The 23,494-nt window shown below is 59.0% G+C and overlaps 13 protein-coding genes across 13 annotated transcripts; 5 read left to right on the top strand and 8 right to left on the bottom strand.

The window, feature by feature from the left end:
- Window positions 1-21: 21 nt before the first annotated feature.
- ACA1_100060 (WDrepeat protein) lies at window positions 22-2,129 on the top strand (the record flags this gene model as incomplete). The annotated part of the gene is made up of 9 exons (XM_004335156.1): window positions 22-372; window positions 438-698; window positions 795-884; window positions 956-1,071; window positions 1,168-1,294; window positions 1,341-1,467; window positions 1,549-1,650; window positions 1,763-1,951; window positions 2,023-2,129. The coding sequence occupies 9 exons, from the start codon at window positions 22-24 to the stop codon at window positions 2,127-2,129; spliced, it is 1,470 nt and encodes a 489-aa protein (XP_004335204.1).
- A 155-nt stretch (window positions 2,130-2,284) lies between these two features.
- On the bottom strand, window positions 2,285-3,020 carry ACA1_100050 (DRAP deaminase; the record flags this gene model as incomplete). Its single annotated transcript, XM_004335155.1, has 3 exons — window positions 2,285-2,459; window positions 2,553-2,849; window positions 2,950-3,020. The coding sequence occupies 3 exons, from the start codon at window positions 3,018-3,020 to the stop codon at window positions 2,285-2,287; spliced, it is 543 nt and encodes a 180-aa protein (XP_004335203.1).
- A 47-nt stretch (window positions 3,021-3,067) lies between these two features.
- Window positions 3,068-4,132, bottom strand: ACA1_100040 (uncharacterized protein; the record flags this gene model as incomplete). The annotated part of the gene is made up of 4 exons (XM_004335154.1): window positions 3,068-3,130; window positions 3,367-3,555; window positions 3,651-3,772; window positions 3,865-4,132. The coding sequence occupies 4 exons, from the start codon at window positions 4,130-4,132 to the stop codon at window positions 3,068-3,070; spliced, it is 642 nt and encodes a 213-aa protein (XP_004335202.1).
- Window positions 4,133-4,238: 106 nt separating this feature from the next.
- Window positions 4,239-6,887, bottom strand: ACA1_100030 (uncharacterized protein; the record flags this gene model as incomplete). The annotated part of the gene is made up of 6 exons (XM_004335153.1): window positions 4,239-5,032; window positions 5,129-5,194; window positions 5,284-5,361; window positions 5,420-5,658; window positions 6,003-6,408; window positions 6,671-6,887. The coding sequence occupies 6 exons, from the start codon at window positions 6,885-6,887 to the stop codon at window positions 4,239-4,241; spliced, it is 1,800 nt and encodes a 599-aa protein (XP_004335201.1).
- A 259-nt stretch (window positions 6,888-7,146) lies between these two features.
- Window positions 7,147-8,373, bottom strand: ACA1_100020 (uncharacterized protein; the record flags this gene model as incomplete). Its single annotated transcript, XM_004335152.1, has 5 exons — window positions 7,147-7,256; window positions 7,420-7,578; window positions 7,735-7,834; window positions 8,008-8,079; window positions 8,155-8,373. The coding sequence occupies 5 exons, from the start codon at window positions 8,371-8,373 to the stop codon at window positions 7,147-7,149; spliced, it is 660 nt and encodes a 219-aa protein (XP_004335200.1).
- Window positions 8,374-8,738: 365 nt separating this feature from the next.
- ACA1_100010 (cell division control protein 42, putative) lies at window positions 8,739-10,308 on the top strand (the record flags this gene model as incomplete). Its single annotated transcript, XM_004335151.1, has 10 exons — window positions 8,739-8,787; window positions 8,947-9,009; window positions 9,095-9,123; window positions 9,218-9,250; window positions 9,342-9,429; window positions 9,452-9,552; window positions 9,632-9,680; window positions 9,826-9,911; window positions 10,014-10,079; window positions 10,201-10,308. 10 exons carry the CDS (start codon window positions 8,739-8,741, stop codon window positions 10,306-10,308), a joined length of 672 nt encoding a protein of 223 aa, XP_004335199.1.
- Window positions 10,309-11,011: 703 nt separating this feature from the next.
- Window positions 11,012-13,679, top strand: ACA1_100000 (ABC2 type transporter superfamily protein; the record flags this gene model as incomplete). Its single annotated transcript, XM_004335150.1, has 8 exons — window positions 11,012-11,288; window positions 11,365-11,857; window positions 11,941-12,086; window positions 12,156-12,652; window positions 12,727-12,942; window positions 13,028-13,154; window positions 13,236-13,439; window positions 13,534-13,679. 8 exons carry the CDS (start codon window positions 11,012-11,014, stop codon window positions 13,677-13,679), a joined length of 2,106 nt encoding a protein of 701 aa, XP_004335198.1.
- Window positions 13,680-13,936: 257 nt separating this feature from the next.
- On the bottom strand, window positions 13,937-14,155 carry ACA1_099990 (uncharacterized protein; the record flags this gene model as incomplete). The annotated part of the gene is made up of 1 exon (XM_004335149.1): window positions 13,937-14,155. The coding sequence occupies one exon, from the start codon at window positions 14,153-14,155 to the stop codon at window positions 13,937-13,939; it is 219 nt and encodes a 72-aa protein (XP_004335197.1).
- Window positions 14,156-14,320: 165 nt separating this feature from the next.
- ACA1_099980 (NmrA family protein) lies at window positions 14,321-15,438 on the bottom strand (the record flags this gene model as incomplete). The annotated part of the gene is made up of 2 exons (XM_004335148.1): window positions 14,321-15,025; window positions 15,130-15,438. The coding sequence occupies 2 exons, from the start codon at window positions 15,436-15,438 to the stop codon at window positions 14,321-14,323; spliced, it is 1,014 nt and encodes a 337-aa protein (XP_004335196.1).
- Window positions 15,439-15,640: 202 nt separating this feature from the next.
- On the top strand, window positions 15,641-18,179 carry ACA1_099970 (transporter, major facilitator subfamily protein; the record flags this gene model as incomplete). Its single annotated transcript, XM_004335147.1, has 11 exons — window positions 15,641-15,784; window positions 15,868-15,981; window positions 16,103-16,275; window positions 16,402-16,484; window positions 16,601-16,696; window positions 16,759-16,967; window positions 17,059-17,220; window positions 17,317-17,445; window positions 17,535-17,613; window positions 17,709-17,808; window positions 17,933-18,179. The coding sequence occupies 11 exons, from the start codon at window positions 15,641-15,643 to the stop codon at window positions 18,177-18,179; spliced, it is 1,536 nt and encodes a 511-aa protein (XP_004335195.1).
- A 67-nt stretch (window positions 18,180-18,246) lies between these two features.
- On the bottom strand, window positions 18,247-19,558 carry ACA1_099960 (diaminopimelate epimerase; the record flags this gene model as incomplete). The annotated part of the gene is made up of 4 exons (XM_004335146.1): window positions 18,247-18,520; window positions 18,622-18,976; window positions 19,093-19,238; window positions 19,335-19,558. The coding sequence occupies 4 exons, from the start codon at window positions 19,556-19,558 to the stop codon at window positions 18,247-18,249; spliced, it is 999 nt and encodes a 332-aa protein (XP_004335194.1).
- Window positions 19,559-20,744: 1,186 nt separating this feature from the next.
- ACA1_099950 (uncharacterized protein) lies at window positions 20,745-22,432 on the top strand (the record flags this gene model as incomplete). The annotated part of the gene is made up of 6 exons (XM_004335145.1): window positions 20,745-21,074; window positions 21,171-21,571; window positions 21,654-21,750; window positions 21,884-21,966; window positions 22,055-22,169; window positions 22,268-22,432. 6 exons carry the CDS (start codon window positions 20,745-20,747, stop codon window positions 22,430-22,432), a joined length of 1,191 nt encoding a protein of 396 aa, XP_004335193.1.
- A 57-nt stretch (window positions 22,433-22,489) lies between these two features.
- Window positions 22,490-23,374, bottom strand: ACA1_099940 (uncharacterized protein; the record flags this gene model as incomplete). Its single annotated transcript, XM_004335144.1, has 5 exons — window positions 22,490-22,578; window positions 22,645-22,717; window positions 22,793-22,902; window positions 23,034-23,141; window positions 23,275-23,374. Coding segments are annotated over 5 exons (480 nt in total), but the record flags the coding sequence as incomplete, so codon positions are not given.
- Between the last annotated feature and the right edge of the window lie 120 nt (window positions 23,375-23,494).

Genomic DNA, 23,494 nt, shown 5'->3' with positions numbered 1-23,494 from the left:
TGAAGTTTTATCGTTAGAGAGATGGATCTGGAGTTCAGCAAGTGCTTCGCGCACACGTCGGCGCTCGACTGCAGATGGTCCCCAAGCGGGCGCTATTTGGCATCGGCTTCCAAATACCAACTCATCGTGCGCGATGAGAATCTCGAGATTTTGCACATCTTCGCATGCCAAGAGATCGTGGAGGAATTGCATTGGTCGCCTGATTCCCAGTCCCTTCTGTGCCTTTCATTGAGCAAGAATGTCGTAGAGGTCTTCTCGCTACTCGACACCGAATGGCGGGCCGCCATCGATGAGGAGAGCCTGCTGCCAGGCGTAACGGCCGTACGCTGGGCGCCCGACTCCAAGCACCTCATCATCGTCAGCGACTTTCAGGTGCCCATCTCCTCATTGCTAACATGGTGCTTTCATCCGATCTTGACCTTCAACTTGACGTGCAGCTGTTCGTGGCAGTGTGGTCGCTGGCAACCGGCAGCGTGGTGCAACACGTGAAGCACCCTAAGTACTCGTGGTCTTCGGTACTGGACACACCCGAGCGCGAGGGCAAGGAGGTCGACGGGCGGCGGCAGGAGGACGACGATACGGGCATCCGCGGCCTACACTTCAGCCACAGGGGCCGGTACATGGCCGTCGCCCAGCGCGAGGGCTGCAAGGACTACATCGCCATCTACGACTGCGCCAAGCAGTGGATGTTGGCCAAGGTACCACCAACCAGAGAGGAGAGAGCTTGACGCAGTCGTAGTAGTAGTACACCTCACCCACTCCGCGCTCCTTGTTTCCACCTTCACACTCTGCAGAGGATTGCTGTGGAGACCCAGGACCTGGGCGACTTTGCGTGGTCGGCCGACGACCGATCCCTCTGCGTGTGGGAGGCATCCCACATGCCAGTACGAACTCCTCTCTCTGTGTACTGTCTTTCACCACTGGAGGCCTGACAACGTCATTGTTCCGCGTGTAGTACAAGGTCATGTTCTACCCCCTCTCCGCGAGCAGCACCACTACCACGGCGGCCGCCCCTCAAAAGAAGTCCTTCTCGGCCTACAAAGACCAGCTCTCGATCAAGACGGTGGCTTGGTGCGTTCCTCTCGAGCTCCTTTCTCTGGCGTGTTACGAGTCGGTTGATGGTGAGAGGCGAAAGAAAGCTGATCGCATCGCACTGCCATCTCACAGGTCGCCAGACACTCAGTACATAGCCGTGGGGAGCTACGACCAAACGGTACGACTGATCAACTCGCGCACGTGGAAGGTCGAGATGGAATGTAAGCACACTCCGGCGGCCACAAGGAGCAAAGAGACGGTACTAGCTTGGGCCACGCCGCCGCCTCCCAGCTGGACTTATTCAGCTGAAGGCTCATCCCCCTGTGACCCTCCAGACCGTCTTCAGGGAGATCGATAGGCCCTGGGCTGATGGGCGTGGGTCTGAAGACGAAGAGCCCCGACCCGAGGCAGAGGGCGTGCGGAGCACCATTTGTAAGTATCATTCTTTCACTTCTAGTAGGAGCGAACCCGGCAGGTTGCTCATCACGATCGTTGCGCGTGTCTTTCCCCCAGATGGCGTCAATGACGATCCGGTGGAGTTCAAGAGCGTGCGGGTTGATCCACTCAAGGCCAACCCGGAGCTGGGAATCGGCATGCTCAGCTGGAGCCACGACAGTTCTCACTTTTTCACACGAAGCGGTACGTGCCCTGGCTCCTTCGTTACGCCGCGCACCCGCGCACGCGCCCATTAGCCAAACGGTCACTCACCGACACCCGGCCGTCACAGACAGCGTGCCCAACATGCTGTGGGTCTGGGACGCGGTGAAGATGTCCCTCGTTGCGCTGCTCGTGCAGAGGCATCCTATCAAGTCCGCCCGCTGGCATCCCACGCAGACACGCCTCGCACTCTGCACTGCCAGTCGCGTGGTCTATCTCTGGTCGCCCTCGGCGTGCCTCTCTTGCGACCTTCCCAAAGGTGTGTACCCACGTGTGTGTGTGTGTGTGTGTTGAGCGCCGCTTTCTGAATACCCGGTATCCGTTGTACAGACACCAAGCTGCATGTGAGGGACATTGTATGGAACCCGAGCGGCGGTTCCCTGCTGCTGGTCGACCGCAAGGCCTTCTCCGCCTGCTATTTCCCCGCCTCGGCCTGATCCCCCCCTTTCTTCCCCTCTTCTCTTTCCTCGGCGTTTCCGTCGTGAAGCCGTCAAGTCGGCTTCACAGCGCCCCGGCTCGAACACCGTGTTTCCGTTCCACCAGATCTGGTGCATCCCCCCTGGCTTCTGAGCTGGCTGTGCTGTTGTTTGTCTCAAGCAGCCCACGAGGGCAGTTCCGTTTTGTAGAGCCAGTGGCCGACGCATTCGTAGGAGTAGGCGTGGAGCCAGATGCACATCTCGTCTTCGCGCGGATCCGCGAACACGCCGCGCTGGTGACACTCCGCGCACTCGCCCTCCTCCTTGGCGCCCTCGTCGCCCTTCTCCCTCCTGCAGCGCGCAGGGTCCGAGCTTCACGCGTCAGTAGACCGCCCCAGGCCAGCTACCACCACCAACAACGCGCCCAGCAGAGAGGGTACGCACCCGGCGTAGAGGGGATCGTTGGGGATGGGGTGGCCCAGCGACTGGAGGTGGACCCGGATCTGGTGCGTGCGGCCGGTCTCGGGTACGCACCAGACCAGTGACGTGTCGCTCTCCTCGTCGTACCGGAACCGCTCAAAGACGGTCGTGGCGGTCTTGACCTTGCCCTGCGCGCCCTCCGCTGCTGCTGCTGATGATGGTTCGCCCTCAGTGGGCAGCTCGTCCGGTTCGTCCGCCACCCTGCGCTGCCCCGTCTTGTGGCTCACCACCGTCAAGGGGTCATCACAGGTCAGCTTGCCCCTGTGTGTCGTGTGTCGTGTGTCGTGTGTCGTGTGTCGTGTGCGTCATCTGAGTCGTTGGCCACTGAGTGGGTGAGCTACGGGGCGAATTTGAGCCGTACTCGGGGAATCGACCGCGCACGCGGGCCACGTAGGTCTTCCGCACCTGGAAGCTCTGGATCTGTTTCATCATCTTCGAGGCCACGCTCGAGGAGCGCGCCAGGAGCAGCACACCCGACGTCAGCCTGTCCAGCCGGTGCACCGCTGACCGTCGCCGCCCCCGCCGCCCACACTCAGGCTTAGCTGACTGCGAGAGAGAGAGAGAGAGCGACAAGACGGTATGTGTGGCGGTGTCGTACAATGGAGGTCTGGCAAGCCATACTCTCTGGCCAACAGGAAGACGATCGTGTTGTGTCGATACCGACCGCATGGATGGACCTGCGTGCACAGAAGCCAGGAACGAACATCAAGCCCTGCCGTGTTGAGCTGTGTGTCGTGTGTGTGTGTCGTGTGTGTCGTGTGTGGCTGACGAGGCGTACGGGAATGCTGGCGGGTTTGTCGATGACCACTAGTTCGTCCGACTGGTGGACGATCCTGATGGGCGCCGATGTGACCGGCGGTTCGTGTCGGTGGATGAGGTGCGAGAGCACGTCGTGCTCCTGCACCACCGCGCCCTCGTCCACGATCTGGCCATTGAGTCTGATGCGCCCGTCCTTGAGCGCCTCGTGCTGCGCGTTTCATGTGTGTTGCGCCTCGTAAGCCACAAACGTTACACGACACAAGACACGACACATTACACGGAGTGAACGAGTGCGACGGGTACATAGTAGGCCAGGGAGTGGGCCGAGAACTCCTTGGCGAAGACGTCGAGCACGGTGCGGCCCACCCATCGCCCCTTGGCATGCGTCTTGAACTCGTAGTGGTACAGCCCCACTCTTCGCAGCCCTACCATTGTGACGTTAAAATAAGCAGAAAAAATAAAATAAATAAAATAAGCAAAATAGAATATTGATTAAATTTCAAAATAAATAGAAAACCTTTGTCGGAGTCGATGATGTAGGGAGGTTGGTCACGTTCCGCCGCTGCAGCAACCACCACAGGGGCCTGGTCTGCGGCGTCGCTGGGCCGGAGCGGCAGCGCCTTTTGATGCTTGTGGCGCAGCTCCCGGCGCTCCCGCTTGGAAAGCTTTTTCTTGGGAGCCTTGTGCTGCTGTGGCACTTCCTCCGCTTCGTCGTCTCGCTTCCGCTTGGCCGCGCTGACTGCACAAGGCAGCCCTGCCTCGCCTCGCGTTTGGTCTGCTTCCATCTTTTTCTTATTTTTCTTCTGATTTTTCTTTTTAGAGGTTTATTTTTACTTTTGTTATTTATTTGCTCTTTTGTTCATATATTTACATTTTTGTTTGTTCTGTTTTTTAAAGGTCGTGGAAGTTGATCACGCTTCGTCGCTTCAGGTTGGCCTTTCGCGCCCTCCGCTTGCGATGCCACGTGAAGGTCACCACCGCGGCGATGGCGGCGACGACAAACACCACAGCGAGCGGTATCGCCACGGCCACCCCGATGATGAGGCCCATGTTGTCGCCGCCATCGCCGTCGCTTCCAATTCCACCATCACGATCCGAGGCGCCCAGCAGCGCGCCCAAGTTGAGCGACGGATCGTAGTGCAGCGACTGCGTGTAGGCCGGCAGCCGCAGCTCCATCACGTAGACCGGCCGCGCCGCGCCCGGCGCCGACGTACGCACGACCGAGTGCGTGACCGCCGCCCACGCGCCGTCGACCATGGCCCGATCGAACAGCTGCACCTGCGCCACGACCGTCTTCGTGGTCGTGGTGGTGGCATTCGCGGTGATCGTGGTGGTCAAGGGCAGCACGTAGGTGGTGATGTCGCTCTGCGGCGTGTCGAGCTGCACCGTGACGTCGCCCTCGAGCGGGTCCGGCGAGGCGGCGGTGCCCGAAATGGTGTAGCGCAGGACGAACGGCCCGAGGGCCGCGCCGGGGGCCCCAAGGGCGGTGAGGTTGGCCGTCCACTTGAACGACATGGGGTCGATATCGAAGACGATGCCCTCGAATTGGCCCGTGGCGGCGCGGTCGTGGAAGGTGTAGCCCTGGGCGACTTCTGTCGAATCGTCCGCCGCGGCGGCCTTGTACACGTAGCTCGTGAGCTCGGCTCCGTTCGTGTCCGTCTCTGTACGATTGCTCACCTCGTAATCTGTACCGTGCGTGTCGTGCGTGTGTCGTGTGCGTGTGTCGTGCGTGTTTCGTTAGCTCTGGGCTCGGCAATGGTTCGGCGGTGGAGTGGAATTACCTCCGAGGGGCACTGTGGCGTTGCCGAGCTCGACGGCGACGAAGGTCAGATTAACACCGGCCAGCCCTTGAAGAAGAAGAGAAGAGATTGATCAGCGACGACTTCACAACGCGCGACGAGCCCAACAAACAAACAAACAAACAGCAAAGTTGTACCGAGGGCCAGCAGGCTAACGCCCGGCTTCTTGAGGTCAAAGCTGGCGGTCACGTTGACGCCGAGCGGGACCACGGCGGCTGTGGGGCTCGGCGAGGGGGCGAGCGTGCTACTCGGCGTCGCTGACGGGGTGACCACCGACGAGGCCGCAGCCGACGGCGCCGCCGAAGCCGACGCGCTGGCCGAGGGGGTAGGGGAGGTGTCCGCGTGGCCCGTAGACGAAGGGCTCGGCGATGGCGAAGGCGACGGCGACTGGCCCAGCGGAGGAACGTAGACCGATGGCAAAGGCGAAGATGATGACGACGGCGACGGCGACGTTGTCGGCGACTGGCCCAGCGCGGCGGCGACGACGAAGGCGATGATGAGGGCGACGGCGACTGGCCCAGGCGGCGGCTGCGACGGCGAAGGCGATGACGAGGGCGACGGCGACGGCGACGGCGACTGGCCCGGCGGAGGAATGTAGATCGACGGCGATGGTGAAGACGACGATGAAGGCGACGGCAAAGGCGACGATGAAGGCGACGACGACGGCGATTGTGAAGGCGATTGTGAAGGCGACGATGAAGGCGAAGACGATGGTGACGACGATGGCGACGAAGAAGGCGAAGACGAAGGCGACGATGACGGCGACGATGATGGCGATGGCGAAGGTGATGGCGAGGGAGACGAAGAGGGCGACGAGGATGGCGACGATGAAGGCGATGGCGTAGGTGATGGCGACGGCGAAGGCGACGGCGCGAGGCAGCCGGTGAAGGAGACATAGGCGCTGGTGGCGGCGAGGCTCTCCCCAAAGGCGGCGTCGGCCCAGCCGCCGGCCGATGTCTGCTGCAGGAGGCCAGCAAAGACCACCGGCTCGGCGCTGGACTGCTCCGGCGTGCTGCCGTGGGTCCAGGCCAGCGTGGAGGGCACCTGCAGCACGAGCCAGTACAGGCCGGGCTCGAGCGCGATGTAGCCGCTGCCGCCGCCCCCCGCCGGCAACGTTTGCGTGGCCGTGGAGCCCTCGTCGAAGCTGACGCCCGACACGGTGAAGTGGCCCGAGGCGACCACCTCGCCCGGCTGGGTGCCCGTCGTCTGTCCCTCCGCACCGGCATCAAAGTATATCTGCGCCGTGGTGATCGAGCCCGTGCCTGTGCGCGTGTCGTGTCGTGTTGTGTTGTGCGTGTGTGGTGAGCATTCGGGTGTGTGCGGTTGTGCGTGTGTTGTGATTTGTATGTTTTGTTTGCCGTGTGCGCGTCAGATTTGGACCCCAACGGTTGCGCCAAACGGTCGCTGAGTACCGGCAGCCGAGGCCCTCGGCTGAAATTGACGGGATCGCCCAAAAAGAACGAAAGCGATAGCGAAGGCGAACAGAGAAAGCGAAAAGCGAAAGCGGAGAGAGCCGGTACGAACCGAGAGTTGAGACGAGCCGCGGGGTGAAGCCGGATAGGAGGATGGGGCTGTTCACGCGGAAGCCCTGGGCCAGGGTCTGCTGGGTGGCGCTCGGAGCTGCCCCGCCGAGCTGCGACGTGCCCGCCGAGCACGAGGCCCAGCTCTGCCCGACCAGCAGTGCGACCAGCACCACGACCGCCACCGCCACCCGAGGCATCGATGCATCCACCGTCTTCATCTTTAGCATCGTATGTGTGTGATGTGATGTGTCTCAGATGTGAGTTAGCTCAAGTTCTGTTTTGCCGGTCACGTCGCTGTGTTTGTTCGTTCGTGTTCGTTTTCACTCCGCTTCGTCGCCTAGCCACAGTTAAAACGGTGCACGCCATTGGTCACGCAGTACGAAGCGCCAAAATATGCGAAGAATGTGGGCAAGCCCCAGGTTGCAATCCAATCAAGTACAGAGAAGAAGACGCCATCGATGGCGAAGGGCCTGAGGCTTAGTAGGGCGGAGGCGGCGGGGCGAAGCCAGCGTCGGGCGGGGGCGGAGGAGGGGCGCCGGAGCTCATCGGGGGAGGAGGCGGGCCACCAAAGCCCGAGTGAGGCGACGCTGCAGCACCGCACCACCAACGCACCATCATCAAGCCAAGCCAAGCCGAGAAAGAGAGAAGAAGAAAGAAGAAGAAGAAAGGTCGAAGCGTCAGTAAACGGCAAAGGAATGCAGAATAGGGCGAACTGAAGGGTTCTCTGGGGGGGGGAGAGGGTGCGCGGACCGAGTGAAGAGGAAGAGGAGATGGACCGGGGCGACGGGGCGCCGCTGCGCGAGGAGGTGATGGACGAGTCGCCGTTGCCCACGCCGTCGAGGGCGTTGAGGTCGATGATGGTGCGCGGGAGGGGCTGAAGGGGCTGGGCCGACCAAGGCAGCTCGTGGCCTGCCCACAGATGACGTTGGAGACGACGACGACGAAGGAGATGATGATGATGAAGAAGAAGAAGGTGAGGAGAAGGAGCATCGGCGTGGTGTGTAACATCGACGACAGGCAAGAACGACGTCACAAGCAAAAGGTCGGCTGGTGACCAGTACGTACCGGCAAGCTTGCGCGACGGGAGGGCCTGGTTGTAGGGGTGCGGCGCCTCCATCAGCTGCTTGTCGGGCGCGCCCGACGCTTCGTGGCAGGCGCGCATACGCTGAGACGTGGATGACCAGTACGAGCAGCGGGAGGAGAGAAGAGAAGAGAAGAGAAAGCGCGAAGTGAGCTGTGGCCTCGCCCAAGCCCAACGGCGACTTTGCATCATCCAAAAAGGACCGAAACGAAATAGAATGAATGGGAAAGATGTTCGCTTGAGGGGCTTAAGCGTACCTCGCTGAGCAGTCGCACCTGGAGATCGATCTTCTCAATCTCCTTCATTTGAACCTCCAAGAAGTTGGTAATCTGCAAGAGAGGATCTGCATTGAGATCTCAAAAGGTTTTGGATTTGGGGGGGGGGGATTTGAAAGAATTACGGACCTGGAGACCGACGTTGTGTACATGATAAACTACATTTTGGAGGGCATCGTTGGTATAGTTCTTGGTCTGTTCAAAGACCGCATTGACGTCGGCGCCCTCCTGGTAGGCGGCCTTGCAATAAAGCGCGATCTGCTGAACGGTGCCCTGGCTCTTCGCCAGCTCATCGAGCGCCGGCGGAATAGTCTCCATGCACGTCGCCAAGTCGTTGGGCATCTCCATCTTCTATTTCTTTTATGTTATTTGAGATTAAGCTCCTTGCCCTCGTGGCAACGGGAAATATTTTAATCTTTTTTTAATAATTTCAAAACATATCAAAACAAAACAAGTTTCATTACATTTCGGAAACGTTTTCGTAATTGCGTGACCCGAAATTGCGCGTAATTTCATTTCGTGTCTTCTTCCCGCCATTTGCTGTTGAAGCACCGGTCAGGGAAGACCCGAAAAGGTGACCTTTCCAGCTGTTTGTTGCTGCCAGACGCATCCTGTGAGCCGTCTCACAAGTCTTTTCGCGTGCGCTGGAAGAAATTCCATTTCATCACGAGATCAATTCATCGCCCCAGATTCCAAATCACATAGATCCATAGATGCAGGCCCAATCTGCCAAATGCGTGGTGGTGGGCGACGGTGCCGTAGGTTCGTACCCACACTCCATTATTATCTCACATTCCCATCTTCCACAGTCACTGTCGCTTTCGTTTTCGTTCTTTTTTTGATTCTTCATGATTGTGATTTAATACATTTTTATTTTTAATTTTATTTTATTCATTTCTTTGTTCTGCTGCGGTGGTGCAGGCAAGACTTGCTTGCTGGCGACGTACAGCAAAGACGAGTTTCCCTCCGAGTACGTGCCCACAGGTACGCCGCCCGCATGTTTCGTAGTGCAGCTGCGTTCGTTTGCCCATCATTCTCATCTTCTTCTTCTTGTCTTGCGTCTATAAAGTGTTTGACAACTACGAGACTGCTGTGATGGTATCTCCTCTCCCTTCTCCCTTCTCCCCATTCCCCATTTCCTTCATTCCCTTCATTCCTCACTCTCAATCCCTTCATCCGTGGTGCTGTGCAGATCGAGGGCGTGTGCTACAATCTCAACCTGTGGGTACGTCCCAGCATGCGTCCCTCTTTATGAGTACACACCTCGACTCATCTCAGTGTTCTCTCCATTTCACTGCCCAATTGCTGGATCCTAGGATACGGCCGGCCAGGAAGGCACGCCTTCCCATTGTCCCCCCTTCCCATCAGCAATGGCCCATCGGATGATGAAGCTGCTGCTGCTGGGTCACTGATGGTTGAACAACAGAATACGATAAGCTGCGCCACCTGAGCTACCCCGAAACCGACATCTTCATCGCCTGCTTCTCTCTCGTCGACTCCGACTCCTTCCACAACATCACCAACCGAGTAATTGCCCTCACGTCGTGATGCGCCTCAATTTCCTCATTTTTCTTTACTGGTCATTAACCTCGTTTTCGTGGTCCAGTGGGTGAAAGAGCTGCGAGAGCACTGCCCCGGCGCACCTGTCCTGCTCGGTACCATACACCTCGCAGCTCATCTCAATGCAGAGATGCACGCCTATCGTTCCGTGTGGGCGTGGTGCCGCGTCGTGTGTCGTGTGTCGTGTGTCGTGGGCTTCAGCTGATGCAAAACGCTCGTTACTGTGTTGATGGACTGCAGTCGGCACAAAACTGGACCTTCGATCCGACACGGGTGTCGTCAAGCAGCTTCAGTCCACCGGCAAGAAGGTCATCTCCACACAAGAGGTATCCTAATTCCTTCCTTCCTTCCTTTCTTGGGCTGTGTTGAACGCGCGCACGCGCCGCCATCGTCATCAGCCGCTGATTCCGATTGTGCGCTGAGCGCAGGGACAAAAGCTGGCGCACGAGATCAAGGCGGTCAAATACGTGGAGTGCAGCGCGCTCACGCAACAGGTACCCTAACCACGCCCCCATTACTCATCAGACCACATCGTGTGAGCCAAAAAAAAAAGCAACGTTGCTCATTCATGTTTTCGTTGGTTGCGTTGCGCGTTTGGGCCAATTCCGACCGCAGGGCGTGAAAACAGTTTTCGATGAGGCCCTGCGGACGGTGATCAAGTCCAGGGGCGGCTCGTTAGGCTTCGGCGGCTCCGGAGGCCGCAAGTGCTGCACACTCTTCTGAAAAACAACCGAAGAAGGGGGAGATCACTCTTTGCGTGTGGTCGTGCCCCTCCCCCCAATGCCCGGTTTTTTTGTACATTTCACTCTCTTCACAATTTCCTCCTTAGCGGCGAACTACCAGGTGCACCTTTGCCTTCTGGGCGTCGCTTCTTGTTGGTTGTTGCGGCTTAGCCTTCTCGTTTGCTGACAATGCTGTTTGACGTGACGAGCAAGAAAGTGAAGAGGCCCTCCCTTTTTGAGTCCTTCAACTCGATGAACTTTCTAGTGGTGTCGTGCTACCGGCGCTGTTCGTTGGGAGTACACATGGGCTTTGGGCGTGGGCAGGTACGCATCAGCCGTTATGGCGCCGCTGGAGCGCAACGTGACGGCGTTGACCTTTGCCTGTGTGTGGCCGTTCGTCGGGCAGCTCCGAGCGATGGTCGCCGATGGTACGCCTTGCCATAGATAATATTGAAAACACTGTATGCCATGTAACCTACAGCGAGATCGCCTGTACGCGATAGGCCACTGAGTTCCAAAAACAAAAGCCGATTGGCCCCGTCGCGGACCGGCGGCACCAATCGCGACAAAGTCAAAACCAATTAAATAGAATCTACACCACCCGAACCAATCGGATTTTAGCCATAATGCGCGGTCGACCTACAAAAAGAACATCGAGAGTAGCAAGCATTTCAATTGAAAGCAAAAGAGAAGCACTACTACCCATGTCTCACAGCACCGAACTCGACAGCATCGACAGCATGAGCGACTCCGACACCTCCGGAACCGACGGAGGCGACCCTACGACGCCACGAGAAGCCACCACGACCCACACTTCGGTCACTCCCATCACCATCTCCTGGTCCGACCTGGGCTACACCGTCGCCACCAAGCCCGAGGGCAAGAAGTTCGCCTTCAAGAAGACCGGCAAGCGATTCCTCCTCAAGAATCTTCACGGAACCATCCTTCCGGGCGAGCTCACCTGCATCATGGGTCCCTCCGGTACGCACCACACACAGTGCCCTCACAAACCATATATTTTTTTTTAACATAGTCATATATTTCTGATTGATTGCAGGTGCGGGCAAGACGACACTGCTGAACACGCTGATCGGCAAGGACAGCGGAGGCAAGCAGGTGGGCCAGGTGCGCATCAACGGCACCTCGCGCAAGAAGGTGGGCCGGTCGTGGAAGCGGATGAGCGCCTACGTCACTCAGGACGACATCCTGTCGCCCAACCTCACGCCCCGCGAGGAGCTCTGGTTCTCTGCTCGTCTGCGAGTCGACAAGCCCTCGTCGACGGTCCGCCGCCGCGTGGAGGAGCTGATCCACGAGCTGGGTCTGTCGGGCTGCGGCAACAGCCGCATCGGCAACGTCGAGCACCGCGGCATCTCCGGCGGCCAGCGCAAGCGCGCGTCGATTGGTGTGGAGATGATCACCGACCCGTCGGTGCTCTTCCTGGACGAACCCACCTCCGGCCTGGACTACTCCACCTCTTACACGCTGGTGGAGACCCTGCGGACGTTGGCCTCCAAGGGCCGCACAATCGTCAGCACCATCCATCAGCCCAGGTCCGCCCACTTCCCCCGCACTTCACCAGATTCATTTCGCTTTTCGTTCTTTGAGCCTTACATTCATTTTTTTTACAACCCAGCACGGACATCTTCTTGATGTTCGACAAGCTCATCCTCATGTGCGAGGGTCACATCATCTACTCCGGACCGACCAGTGAAGTGGTGGCCTACTTCGCCGATTTGGGGTACCCCTGCCCGCAGTACACCAACCCTGCCGAGTACATCAGTGCGTCAGTCTACCCAGTCGCGGGGGTGCGCCGTCCGTGACTGACGCTTCGATTTCCACCATTCGCAGTGAACTTGGCAAAGATCGACAGCTACATTGGGACCAAGGAAGAGGGAGTGGAGCGGGTCAAGTGCCTCGTGAACGCCTACCGATCCAAACAAGGGCTGCGGAGGCTCACGGCCGATGAGGACCCCCTGAATGCCGAGCATCAGGACTCCTCCGCCGAAGCCGATCTGCTGCAGAACAAGGTGGAGAAGCCATCAACCAACGACGGCGATGAAGACGACGAAGAAGGAAAAGATGATAGTAGGAGGCAGGACGATGTGGAGTCAGGCAGAGCCTCGGAGGAGGCGGAGGTTATGGACAAGAGTCAGTTGGCCTCCGCCACTGGCGGCAAGCCGTCCAGCATCCTGCGGCTCGGGCTGCTGCTCTATAGGACCTTCCTGGAGCGGCTGCGGGAGCCCACAGCCACCTACCTCCACGTCATCCAGACGCTGTTCCTGGCCATCGTCGTCGGCATCATCTACCTGCGGATCGGCGACGACAACGACCGAACAAGTATCGACGTACGCACCCACACAGCCCTACGCTCCATGCTGAGCGAAGAAGCTCACGCGTGTTGGTTTGTTGGTTGGTGCAGGATCGGAAGGGAGCGCTGTTCTTCGTGATTACGAACGAGTCGATTGACACGCTCATGTCGGTGGTGATGATCTTCCACTCGGAGCGCATGATATTCATCAAGGAGCATTCGGCGGGAGCCTACGGCACCTTCCTCTACTACGTGGCCAAGAACCTCGCCCAGCTGCCCTTCCTCGCCTTCTACCCGGCCCTCTTCTCGTGCATCGCCTACTGGATGGTATGGAACTGCTCCTCGCCGTGATTCTTCATGATGAGTAGAACTAACATTGCGTTCGGTTCTTCTTTATGTTGCCCCATCACAGGTGGGCTTCCAGGCGGATGCCGACAAGTTCTTCATCTTCATGGCGGCGATGATTCTGGTCACCCTCGTTTCGGCCTCGCTCGCCATCGCGATCAGCGCGTCGACTCCCAACCTGGACGCGGCCTTTGGTACGCTTTCATGTTTGTCATCATTTCCTTCCTGCGTGGACGTAGTTGTGCTGACGTATCGTGTGGTGACGGCTACTTCAGCACTCCTGCCGGCGGCGTTCATTCCGTTCACCATCTTCAGCGGCTTGCTGGTGAACGAAGACAGCGTGCCCTCGTGGGTGGCGTGGGTCAAGTACTTCAGTCTCTTCAAGTACGGCTTCCAGATACTCGCCATCAATGAGTTCGATGGGCTCCAATTCACCTGCGAGCCGTCCGAACGGGTGAACGGCACCTGCATCTATGCCAGTACGCCCTCCGCCCCAACCTAGCATTGGCATCTCGAGGTGGAATGTTGATCATTCCATACATACACATTCCACGCACACCACACACACATCAGCTGGTCAGGACGTGCTGGACGCCATGAACCTGGACAAGGAGGAGAACCAAATCTGGGCCAGCTTCCTGTTCCTCTTCATGCAGCTGGCCTTGTGGAACGTGGTCGCCTACTTCGGCCTTCGATTCACCGCCGGCCGCAAGAAGTAAACACGACTGCTCGGCCTGTCGATCTCCACCACAGCGTGGGGGTGTACATAAAAAAAAAGAAGAAATAAAAGATTCCATATATGAGAATATGTAACAGATATGAATGTTCTGCCCACGATGACGAGGGGAAACAGCCGGCCCGGTGGACGACGAGCGTGTTATTGGCGGCGGGAGCGGGCCGATGATCGTCGTCCAGTCTGCCTATGTGAGGGAGCAGGGGGTCCATGCAGGCCACCCTTAACATCGCCCTCTCCCTCTCAGTCGTCCTCTTTGTCTTCATCGCCCTCGCCCACGCCCTCTCTCTCGTCATCATCCTCGCTCTCACCCACCCCCTCTCCCTCGCCCACGCCCTCGCCTACTCTTTCGTCATCCCCCTCGAGCTCCGCCTCGCCCTTTCCCTCGCCTTCACCCTCGCGATCAATGGAAACATCGGGATTGGCGTTGGTGCTGATGGTGATGATGGTGCCAGTGGCCATGGCGGTGGTGGTGCTGGTCGTGGTGGAGCGCAATCGGCGGTATCTCATGATGAAGCACCACCACCAACAGTCATAGCTCACTGTCAGGTTTTCGTACTATAGAACTTTGATGCAACTGACACTTCACTGCATTTGCACATAATAGAAAGGTCACAAGCTCATAGACTACTGTTCCTTCGTGGCCGCAAGGCTGTTGCGAATGGTCGTCTCAAAGTCCTCGGGCTCCCGCCCCAGCAGGTCACGCAGGTGCGAGTTGACGACGTTGGTCTCGGATTGGCGGATGCCCTCGAAGGAGTTGGCCCACAACCGCGCCCAGTCCCCTGTCCCGTAGTCGAATCCCAACTTGACCTGCGGCTGTTGGACGTAGTCGTCGACGCTCGTCTCAACGATCTTGATCGGCTTGCCGAGGATGTGCGAGAAGACGTCGGCCGTCTCGCTGAGCGTGTAGGCGCGCGGACCAGAGAGGACGATGATCTTGTTGAGCCAGGGGAACGACGCGGGATCCTCAATGTAGCGGACAATGAGACGTGCTGTCGCCTCGCCCAGGTTGTCCCGCTTGGCCCACGAGATGCCGGGACCGGAGCCGTTGTGGGGGATTCGGATCTCGCCCGAGGCCGGCGGGTTGTTGATGTCAAAGAAGGCGGTGTAGATGGGATAGCTCTCCGAGTACAGGCCCTCCCTCACGGCGGTGTAGGAGAAGGTGGTGGGGTTCTTCTGCTGGACCTGGGCGAGATACTGTTCGGTCGAGAGATGCGCCGCCATGACCTGCGTGACGGACGTCGGGTTGCCGTCGCCGGCAAAGGCGAGGGACGAGTAGAAGATGTGCCTGACTCCTGCCTTGATCGCCTCGTCGATTGCCGCTTTAGCCACCTGCCCGGTGTGGCCACCGATGAAGACGCGTCAGCGAGAGATCAAGTTTAGACACAGAGATCCGGAGGCCTGAGATTGGGCGCGAGTTTGACCAACCAACTAACCTTGAAACGGTGCTCGTGCTGGATACTGGGATAGGATATGAGGAACAAGACGTCGATGCCGTCAAAGACGTGCTGCAGAGAGGACTCGTCGTCGTAGTCGGCCTTTCGAACGGTGGCGCCTTGCTCGGCTTGCTTGGCGAGTTTCTCGGGCTGGCGCGCGATGAGGGTGACGGTGTGCGGGTCGACGGAGGAGAGGAGGTGCGCGAGGGTGCTGCCGCCCAGACCGCCAGACGCCGGGAAGATTCCAGTTCGCAGCGTAGGCGACAACGTCGTGGGCCGCGCGGATGATGACTGAGCATCGGACGACATGGGACGGTGTTGTGAGTGTGTGCGTGTGTGTGTCGATGTGCGCCCTTGGGGCTATATAAACACTGTGCGCCCTAGGGCGAGCCACGAGCGCCGAAGCTTCGCCGATAGGGACGAGCGGGCGCCGTCGGGGAAGGATTGGCGGGTTACTCGCCGACAGCTCTGGGCGAGCAAAGTACTGTAAAGTATTGCAATACACCATAAGATGAAGTGGCGCACGGCAGATGAAGAGGAAAGGGAGGAGCAAACACCACTCAAAGAGGCTCGAGGAGATCCGCCGGTCCCCTTCTACTCCTCTCCTCCTTCCGCAAAGGAACTTGTTGTAGAGACCATCAGCACAGAAGAGCAGGTACTACTTTCTTCCATTTTTAATCTTCGGCCACACCGGGCATTTAAAAATCCAATCTTGTGTTGATTTCTCATCTTTCAAAGGAGGATCCCTATGCCAAGTGGGTGCCCGTGCGGCAGCGAGTCTTGGCCCTGGTGGCCTTGCCCGCCCTGTTGCCGCCTATCACCTCCACGATGTACCTCCCGACACTGAACGTCGTATGTCCGGCCTTCATCTTCATCTTCATCTTCATCTACATCTTCATCATCTTCATCTGCCACCACAACTTCTTGCTTTGCTGCTGTCGTTCATCGCCTTCTGTGCGTGCGTGCGTTGCAGGTGATCGCCGACCTGGAGACAACAGAGGAGATGGTGGCCTTCACTCTGTCGGCCTACGCGCTCACGGTGGGCTTCTGTCCGCTCGCGTGGGGTCCGCTGAGCGATCGGTATGGCCGCCGCGGTGTGCTCCTCTCCTGCCTGCTCATATTTATCGTCGCCGCCATCATCGCAGGGTACCTGCTCTCTCTCTCTCTCTTTGTGTGTGTTGTGTTGTGTTGTGTGTTGTGTTGTGTGTTATGTGTGTGTGTTGTGTGTGTGTCGTGCAAAGTATTGCGTGTCTGAGCGTGTGCAACTTCAAGTTCAGCGCAGCATGTGTACACATTGATTGGGGCGCGAATGTTGCAGGGCATTGGTCTTTCAGCAGCGGGTATAGTCGGGGCAGGTAGTACACCACACCCTCTACTTGTCCTGTTTTCTTATAAATTTATTTTCTCTGCATTGCGTGCATCACGAGCCTAACGTCGTGATCTCTTTTCGACCCTGTTCTCCTCTACCCAGGCTCGATAGCCGATGTCTACCCGCCGGCGATCCGAGGCCAAGCCATGGTGCGCTTCGCCGCGCTCATCTCCTTTTTCTGTACTCGGTCGCCCCAGGTTTGAGAGCATTGAGGCCGAACTGACTTGGCGGTGGCCCCGCGCGTTCCCCCTCCCCCACAGGGATGGTATTCGGTCACTGTGCTCCTGGGCACCGTGCTGGGACCCGTCGTGGGAGGCACTATACTTCTCGCCCAGACACACTGGCGCTGGCCGACTCTGCTGACCCTTGTGATCGCATCTCGTCTGCAACAGGATTTGTTGGCGAGCTGTTGGGTTGGCGAACAATCTTCTGGTCTCTCAGCGTGGCAGCCTTCATACTGGCCACCATGGTGCTTTTCACGCACACGCACACGCACACGCACACGCGCATGCCCTAGTGTGACCGAGTGTTTGCCTCTATCACCACGCACGTACGAACAGGCCTTCTTTTTCTTGCCGGACACGCTCAACCGAAGCGGACCCAAGAAGTCCGCCAACCCCATCCAAGTCTTCAAGCTCTTCTTTCACCCGCCGATCACCATCATCGCGTTCATCAACGCGAGCACATTCAGCATCATGTTCCTCATCATGTTCATCTTTCCGGTATGCCCTACTTCTACACGTGTGCTGTGCCTGCGCGTGCGCGTGCTGTGCTGTGTGCTTTTGGCTTACGTCCATCCACACAATGTGTGGGCACAGATTCAACTGGAAAAGATCTATGGCCTGAGTGAGATCGGGATCGGGCTCTCCTACCTGCCGATGGGCATCGGCAACTGCCTCGGCACCGTGGCCGGAGGCAGGGCTGCCGACCACGGCTTCGCGAAGAAGGTCCGCACCTTTGTCCTTTCTTCCAAAATATACTATTTCTATCTAATTGGGAATATCTCATCTTATATGCTTGTGTTGTTGTGGATCAGGGAACCGCAGGACGGCTGATTCCGGTGGTGGTGGCCTCTCTGCTGACCACCATCTTCACCGTCGCCATCGGTTGGTTCTGTACGGGCGCCCACTCCCCCTTGTCACGCACGCCAGCGCATCTCACGTTTACGTTCTCTGACGTACACCCACCCAACAATGTGTCGACTGTACAGTGAATCGCAATCTCTGGATCACGCTCGCGGCCAGTTTTGCGTTCGGCTTCCTGCTGACCTTCTCGCGACCAGGCATGACCACCTACGGCATCGAGCAGCGGTACGCGCTTCTCGAATCTCGCACTGTGTGCATTGACTTACGCACCACACTCATAACCACACACACACACACACACACACACAAACACACACACACGACACACACCGCACGCGCACACGCACAGACCACAGAGCGCGTCGAGTGTGCAGGCATGCATGTATTCGTTCCAGTGGCAGTACTCGTTCATCGTGCTCAACTTCGGTCCTGTCTTCATCGAGCGCTTCTCGGTCGAGCGAGTCTTCTTCGGGCTGGCCCTCAGCGTGCTGGTCCTCTGCGTACCGCTCATCGTGCTCATGTGCCGCTCCGTCGCCCACTACAACTCCACCACGACCGCAGCCGCGTCCAGCGAGTCGGCCACTAAAACAACGTAAACAAATCCCCGATCATGCGAGTGTGCGTGTGCGGTCGAGTGCGTGCGGCGGTAGTGCGTGAGTGCGGTCACAGCGTGATGTTGGCGACGCCCTCGCAGACAATCTCGGCAGGACCCTCCATCCACACCCGCTCCACCCGCGCTGCGCGGCCCGTGGGCGAGTCGGCCTGGACGCCGCCGAGCGGAGGCGACATGTCGACGCGAAGCGTGAGATCGCCGCCGGCCAGGTGGGCTCGCACCGGTCGCTCGCCGTCGACGTGGCCCAGCACCGCCGCCACGACCGCCGCCGCCGATGCGCCCGTGCCACACGCCAGCGTCGGCCCCACACCGCGCTCCCACACTCTGCGCTCATGTGTCGTGCGTGTGCGTGTGTGGTGGTGCGTCCGGTGGTGCGTGCGTCAGTGAGAGTGTGCGGTGGTGCGTGTGCGGTCTGGAGGCGGTACCTGTAGTTGATGTGGTTGTCGGGCAGGACTTGCACGAAGCCGACGTTGGTCCCCTGCGGAAAGAGCGTGTGGTCCTTCTCCATGGCCGGCCCCAGCGAACCGATCAGCTCCTCGTCGTCGGCCCGCTCGACGAAGATGATTGTGTGCGGCACGCCGACCAGGACCGACGAGTAGCGGAACGCGCGGCCGGCGAGCGCGTACTCGGCCATCAGGACCGGCGCGTCCTCCGAGCCGCCGTCGGCGCGCAGGAGGCACGGGACCAGGCCGCGGGCGAAGAGCGGCCGCCCCATATTCACACGAACCGCCGCCACACGCTCGCCGCACTCGCTGAGCGTCAGATGGGCCACCATCTCCCCTGCGTTTGCGTGCGTGTGCGGTGGTGTGTGCGTGTGTGGTGGTGCGTGTGCGTGTGCGTGTGCGGTCAGACACTCATCAGGGCCAGGGAAGAGCGACTGCAGTGCAAGCGAGTACCTGCGGGCGTGTCGACGACCAGCACGGGCTCATCGACACTCGCCGACAGAAGCTGTCTGCGCCGCTCCCAGGCGAGCTTGGCCGCACACCGTAGCGCGTTCCCGCACATCGCCGCCGCTGAACCATCGGCGTTGTACAACTCGAACCTGTTGTGGTTGTGGTTGTTGTACGCCACCAATCCGCAATTGGTGCATTAATACTCAAGAACAACACTTAATGCAATTTTGGGGGAGTGGTCGCACCTGAAGTGGTGGCGAGGGAGCGAGGCGGGCAGGAGGAGGGCGAGCCCGTCGGCACCCACCCCGAAGCGTCGCCGGCAGAGCACGCGAGCCACCTGCCCGAACCGAGTGGAGTGGTCCTCCGGGGTGGGCGAGGATGCGCTGAGGATGCGCAGGTGGTGTGGGTGGGCGATGAAAATGAAGTCGTTGCCAAGCCCGTGCATCTTGACGAACGGCACCTCCATCATCTTCGTTTTTTATCAAAGTTGGTTTGCATTTCATTTTTATTTTTTGTTTTGTTTAGACAAAAAACTAATTATTTACGAAACGTTTCAAAAAGCGCACTGAAACTGCCATCCAATCGGGTGGCGAGGTCATGGATGTCTCCCCGACGAATAGCGACACAAAGGACCTCCGGTTGCTGCCAAGGGAACCGACAAACTCCAAAAGAAGCCAAGGAGTAAATAGTTGGGAGGTCGAGGGCCAACGATCGATGCAAGGATTAGGTGGGCAAGGCCTCCACCCCCCGCCTCAGTCAGGCGCTCCCGCGGGATCAGCGCCACCAGTAACTCCCCCCGAAAACGCACACGAAGCGACGTCCGGAGATGGATCCGCCAAAAAGGGCGAGCCGCCTTTCAGGGCATGCCTCCTGTGTCGCGACGCACACACCGCCTGCGATGGGTTCGTCCTCCCCTCCCCCTCCCCCCTTTCGTTTTTCGCTTTCGTTTTTTTCTCTCTCGAACTTCATACCTTCGCTTTCGTGACCATCTCTTTTTTTGTTTTGTTTCTTTGCATTGCAGCCAGAGGCCGTGCCGGAGGTGCGTGCGGCTCGGGAAAGAGCTGCAATGCCGCGACGCACCGGCGCGCAAGCGCGGCCGACGCCCGCAGCCGCCACTGGTGACCGACCTGCCCGTTCTCTTGCCGCAACCGCCCGGCGGCCATTGTGCTGTTGCTGGTGCGAAGCCGCTGCCGCTCCTGCACCACCTGCCCACCGCACTCCCGCCGCACCTGCTGCAGCCACTGCAGCCACTGCCCCAGCCGGCGGGTGGCTCGGCGCCGTCGCATCACCGACCACCACCCCAGCCGCAGCTCCAGGCGATGCAACCAACCATGCCGCTGGGCGTGGCGCCACCGCCTCACCAGGCCATGCCGCCGTTGCGGCACCACAACTACCACCAGCCGCCGCTGCCGTCATCGGTGGCGACACAGCCACCGCCATCGCGCAGCGCTGTTGACGCCACGCTACCGCACACAACCACCGCTTCTGCTGCGGCTGCGGCTGCCGCCAACGTATCACCATTGCGCGCTGTGGCCAATGCTGACGTGGCACGCGGGGACGACCACCACCGCGGTGCTCACCACCTCAACCTGCCGTTCGGCGACGACGATGAGGGCGACGACGACGACGGCGCGGAGCGACTGCAACGCAAAAGAATGAAAACGACGGGCGACCATGAGGGAAAGGGCAAAGGCGAAAGCGAAAGCGAAGACTACGACGGGGCGGACGAAGGTGTAAAGAACGAAGACGAAAAGAACGAAAGCGAAGGCGAGGGGGGAGGGAATGAAAACGAAGACGGCGACGCGCCGGTGACGAGGCGGATGATGCGGGAGATGGAGAAGAAACTGAGCCTCCTGGCGCAGCTTGTGGAGATGATGTCCGGCGAAATCCGGAGCCTGCGCTCGGAGAACCACCGCCTGCGCGGCACCGTCAAGAAAATGAAGGACCACCGCAAGCAGAGCGATCAGCTGCTCGCCCAGCTCAGCGTGGCCCAGAAACAACAGCAACATCATCATCAGCAACACCAACAACACCATCATCAACACCACCAACACCATCAACATCTTACCGATCATCAACAGTACAGCAACCAGCAATGGCTCAACCATCTACATCAGTCGCCGTGGATTGTGGACCCGCCGGGCGTGCATCAGCGCGCCGTCCAGGAGGGCTTCGGAGACCGAGGCTCGCTCCTGCTGGCGCCCTTCTCGCCGACGCACGGCTGGGCCTCGTCGTTGTCGTCGTCGTCGTCTTCGCTCTTTCCGTCGGCTTCGTCATCGTCGTCGTCTTCGCCATCGTCGTCATCGTCGTCGCCGGCGTCGCCGCCCGGCTCGCACCGGTCGCTGCGGTCCTCCTTCTCGTTCGAGCTGTCGGTCCTCCACGCGGGCGTCTCGCCGGCGCTGCTGCTCGAAGCGCGCGAAGCTCTGCCGTTCCTGTGCGACTACGACATCTCGCCCAGTCGCTTCGCGATTCTGGACCTGCGGTACCCACCCACACGATCGTCACTTCGATCTCGCTTCGTTCTTTTTTTCGTTCTTTTTGTGCTCACCCGCTGGGTTCGATAGGTACCCGATTTGCGTGTCGATCAATCCACTTTCGGACACCCCACCAATCATGGTCTACGTCAACGACGCCTTTACCAGTCTCGTCGGCTACGCTCGGGTACCGTATGCACACCGCACACCGCACACGCACACGCACACGCACGCACACGCACACGCACACGCACGCACGCGCACGCGCACACGCACGCACGCGCACACAGCAAATTGAATGTTTTCGGCACTCAATACAGGAGGAGCTCATCGGGTTGCCCTACACCAACATCGGTTCGTACAACACCAATCACCGGCCACAGGTGCCCGAGATCATTCGCAAGTACGCTCTTTTTTGAGGCCTCCCCTACTACGCTGATGGCTCTGGCGTGCGATTCTTTGCATTCTTACATTCGTGTGCGTGCCGCCAGGCCACCGATGACGTCTGGGGACGTGTTCAGCTTCTCTCCGCTCGTGCGGTGCAAAGACGGTCGATTGCTGCGGTTGGCCGACCGGAGCCAGTTCTTTTACGACCACGACGGCAACGTATGAAGCCGGCGCATCTCCTTCTCTCCCAGCACCGCACATGTTGTGACTACCGCACGACACTCACGACACACACACACACGCACACACGTCAATAGGCACACTGCGCTATTTTGTGCGCGACGAGCTGGCATGAGGACACCATGAAGGAGAGCGAGCGCTTCAACAAGTGGCTTCCACTGCGTCAGCTGGCCTACCACCCTGAGCCGCGCCCGGGCGACGATGAAGCCAACGGCGGCGCATCATCATCATCATCTGGCTAACCGTCTTGTCTTGCCCCGTGAATCGCGGTGAAGAAAAAAAAAACTATGTATATACGATCATGTGTGCAATGAGGAGAAGAGCCCTTTGGAGTTTGGTGTGAGCTTCACTTGAGCTGCTGGATGATGACCGCGTTGAGCAGGCCCGCCTGGTAGAAAATAGGCAGAAATGTCAACTATGGCGGGTTCGATCGAAGAGAAGTGCACTTTGGTACCTCGGCGAGGGTTTGCCCTGGGTCGGCCAGCACGGTCTTGGGGAAGGAGGTGCACAGATCGTAGGCTCGCACACTGTACACACACACATACGAGGCCCCCGTTACTTACATTACTCGCATTCCATACACTCGACATGCCATACACTACCTTGTGATGTTGTCGATGTACTGTCTGACGTCGCCGACCGTGTGCGAGTGGTTGAAGCTGGCCTGGGCTCGGCTGCCGTCGTGCAGACGGAACTGCAGGGCCGTCACCGGCTGTTCGTCATCCAACTGATCATCGCCCAGTTGTTGTTAGACAAGCGCACACGCACACGCACACGCACACACACGCGCACACGCACACGCACACGCCACCGCACACGGCACACGGCACATTAGGTGCGCACCTTGATGGTGTAGGTGATGGCCGAGGCCTCCTTCGGGGGCGGTGCGGGCGTGGTCGCGGTGGTCGACGAGCCCGAGAGCGTGTAGCCCTGTCCGTCGAACGCCTTGGGCTGTAGGACCACAACATAACGCAGAAAACAACCGTTAAATAAGTAAATTAAAAATGAATTTTTATCAATTAACTAAAATGTGGATTTAAAAAATATAAATAGATAAATCCAACAAAATAAGGGGGTGCGGTACGGCGGGCGGGACTGGAGCTGCGGGGGTCGTGGGTCCGAGCCAGCCGCCCACCAATGGACCGGCCAGGGTCGCTGCCCGGTTGATCCACCCGGGAATGTGCCTGAGAGGGGGGGGGAAGAAGAAGAAGAAACAAAGCGCGTCAGCCACGAAGGTCTGAGCTCGGCAAGTGATCACCTCCAACGTGAGCTCGGTTGGGGTTGGGTTGGGTTGGGTGGTCGGG

Source organism: Acanthamoeba castellanii (assembly GCF_000313135.1).
Source record: "Acanthamoeba castellanii str. Neff unplaced genomic scaffold scf7180000084648, whole genome shotgun sequence".
Classification (NCBI taxonomy): domain Eukaryota; phylum Discosea; order Longamoebia; family Acanthamoebidae; genus Acanthamoeba; species Acanthamoeba castellanii.
Note: the sequence above shows the minus strand (reverse complement) of the source record. Positions and strands in the feature narration are given on the sequence as shown.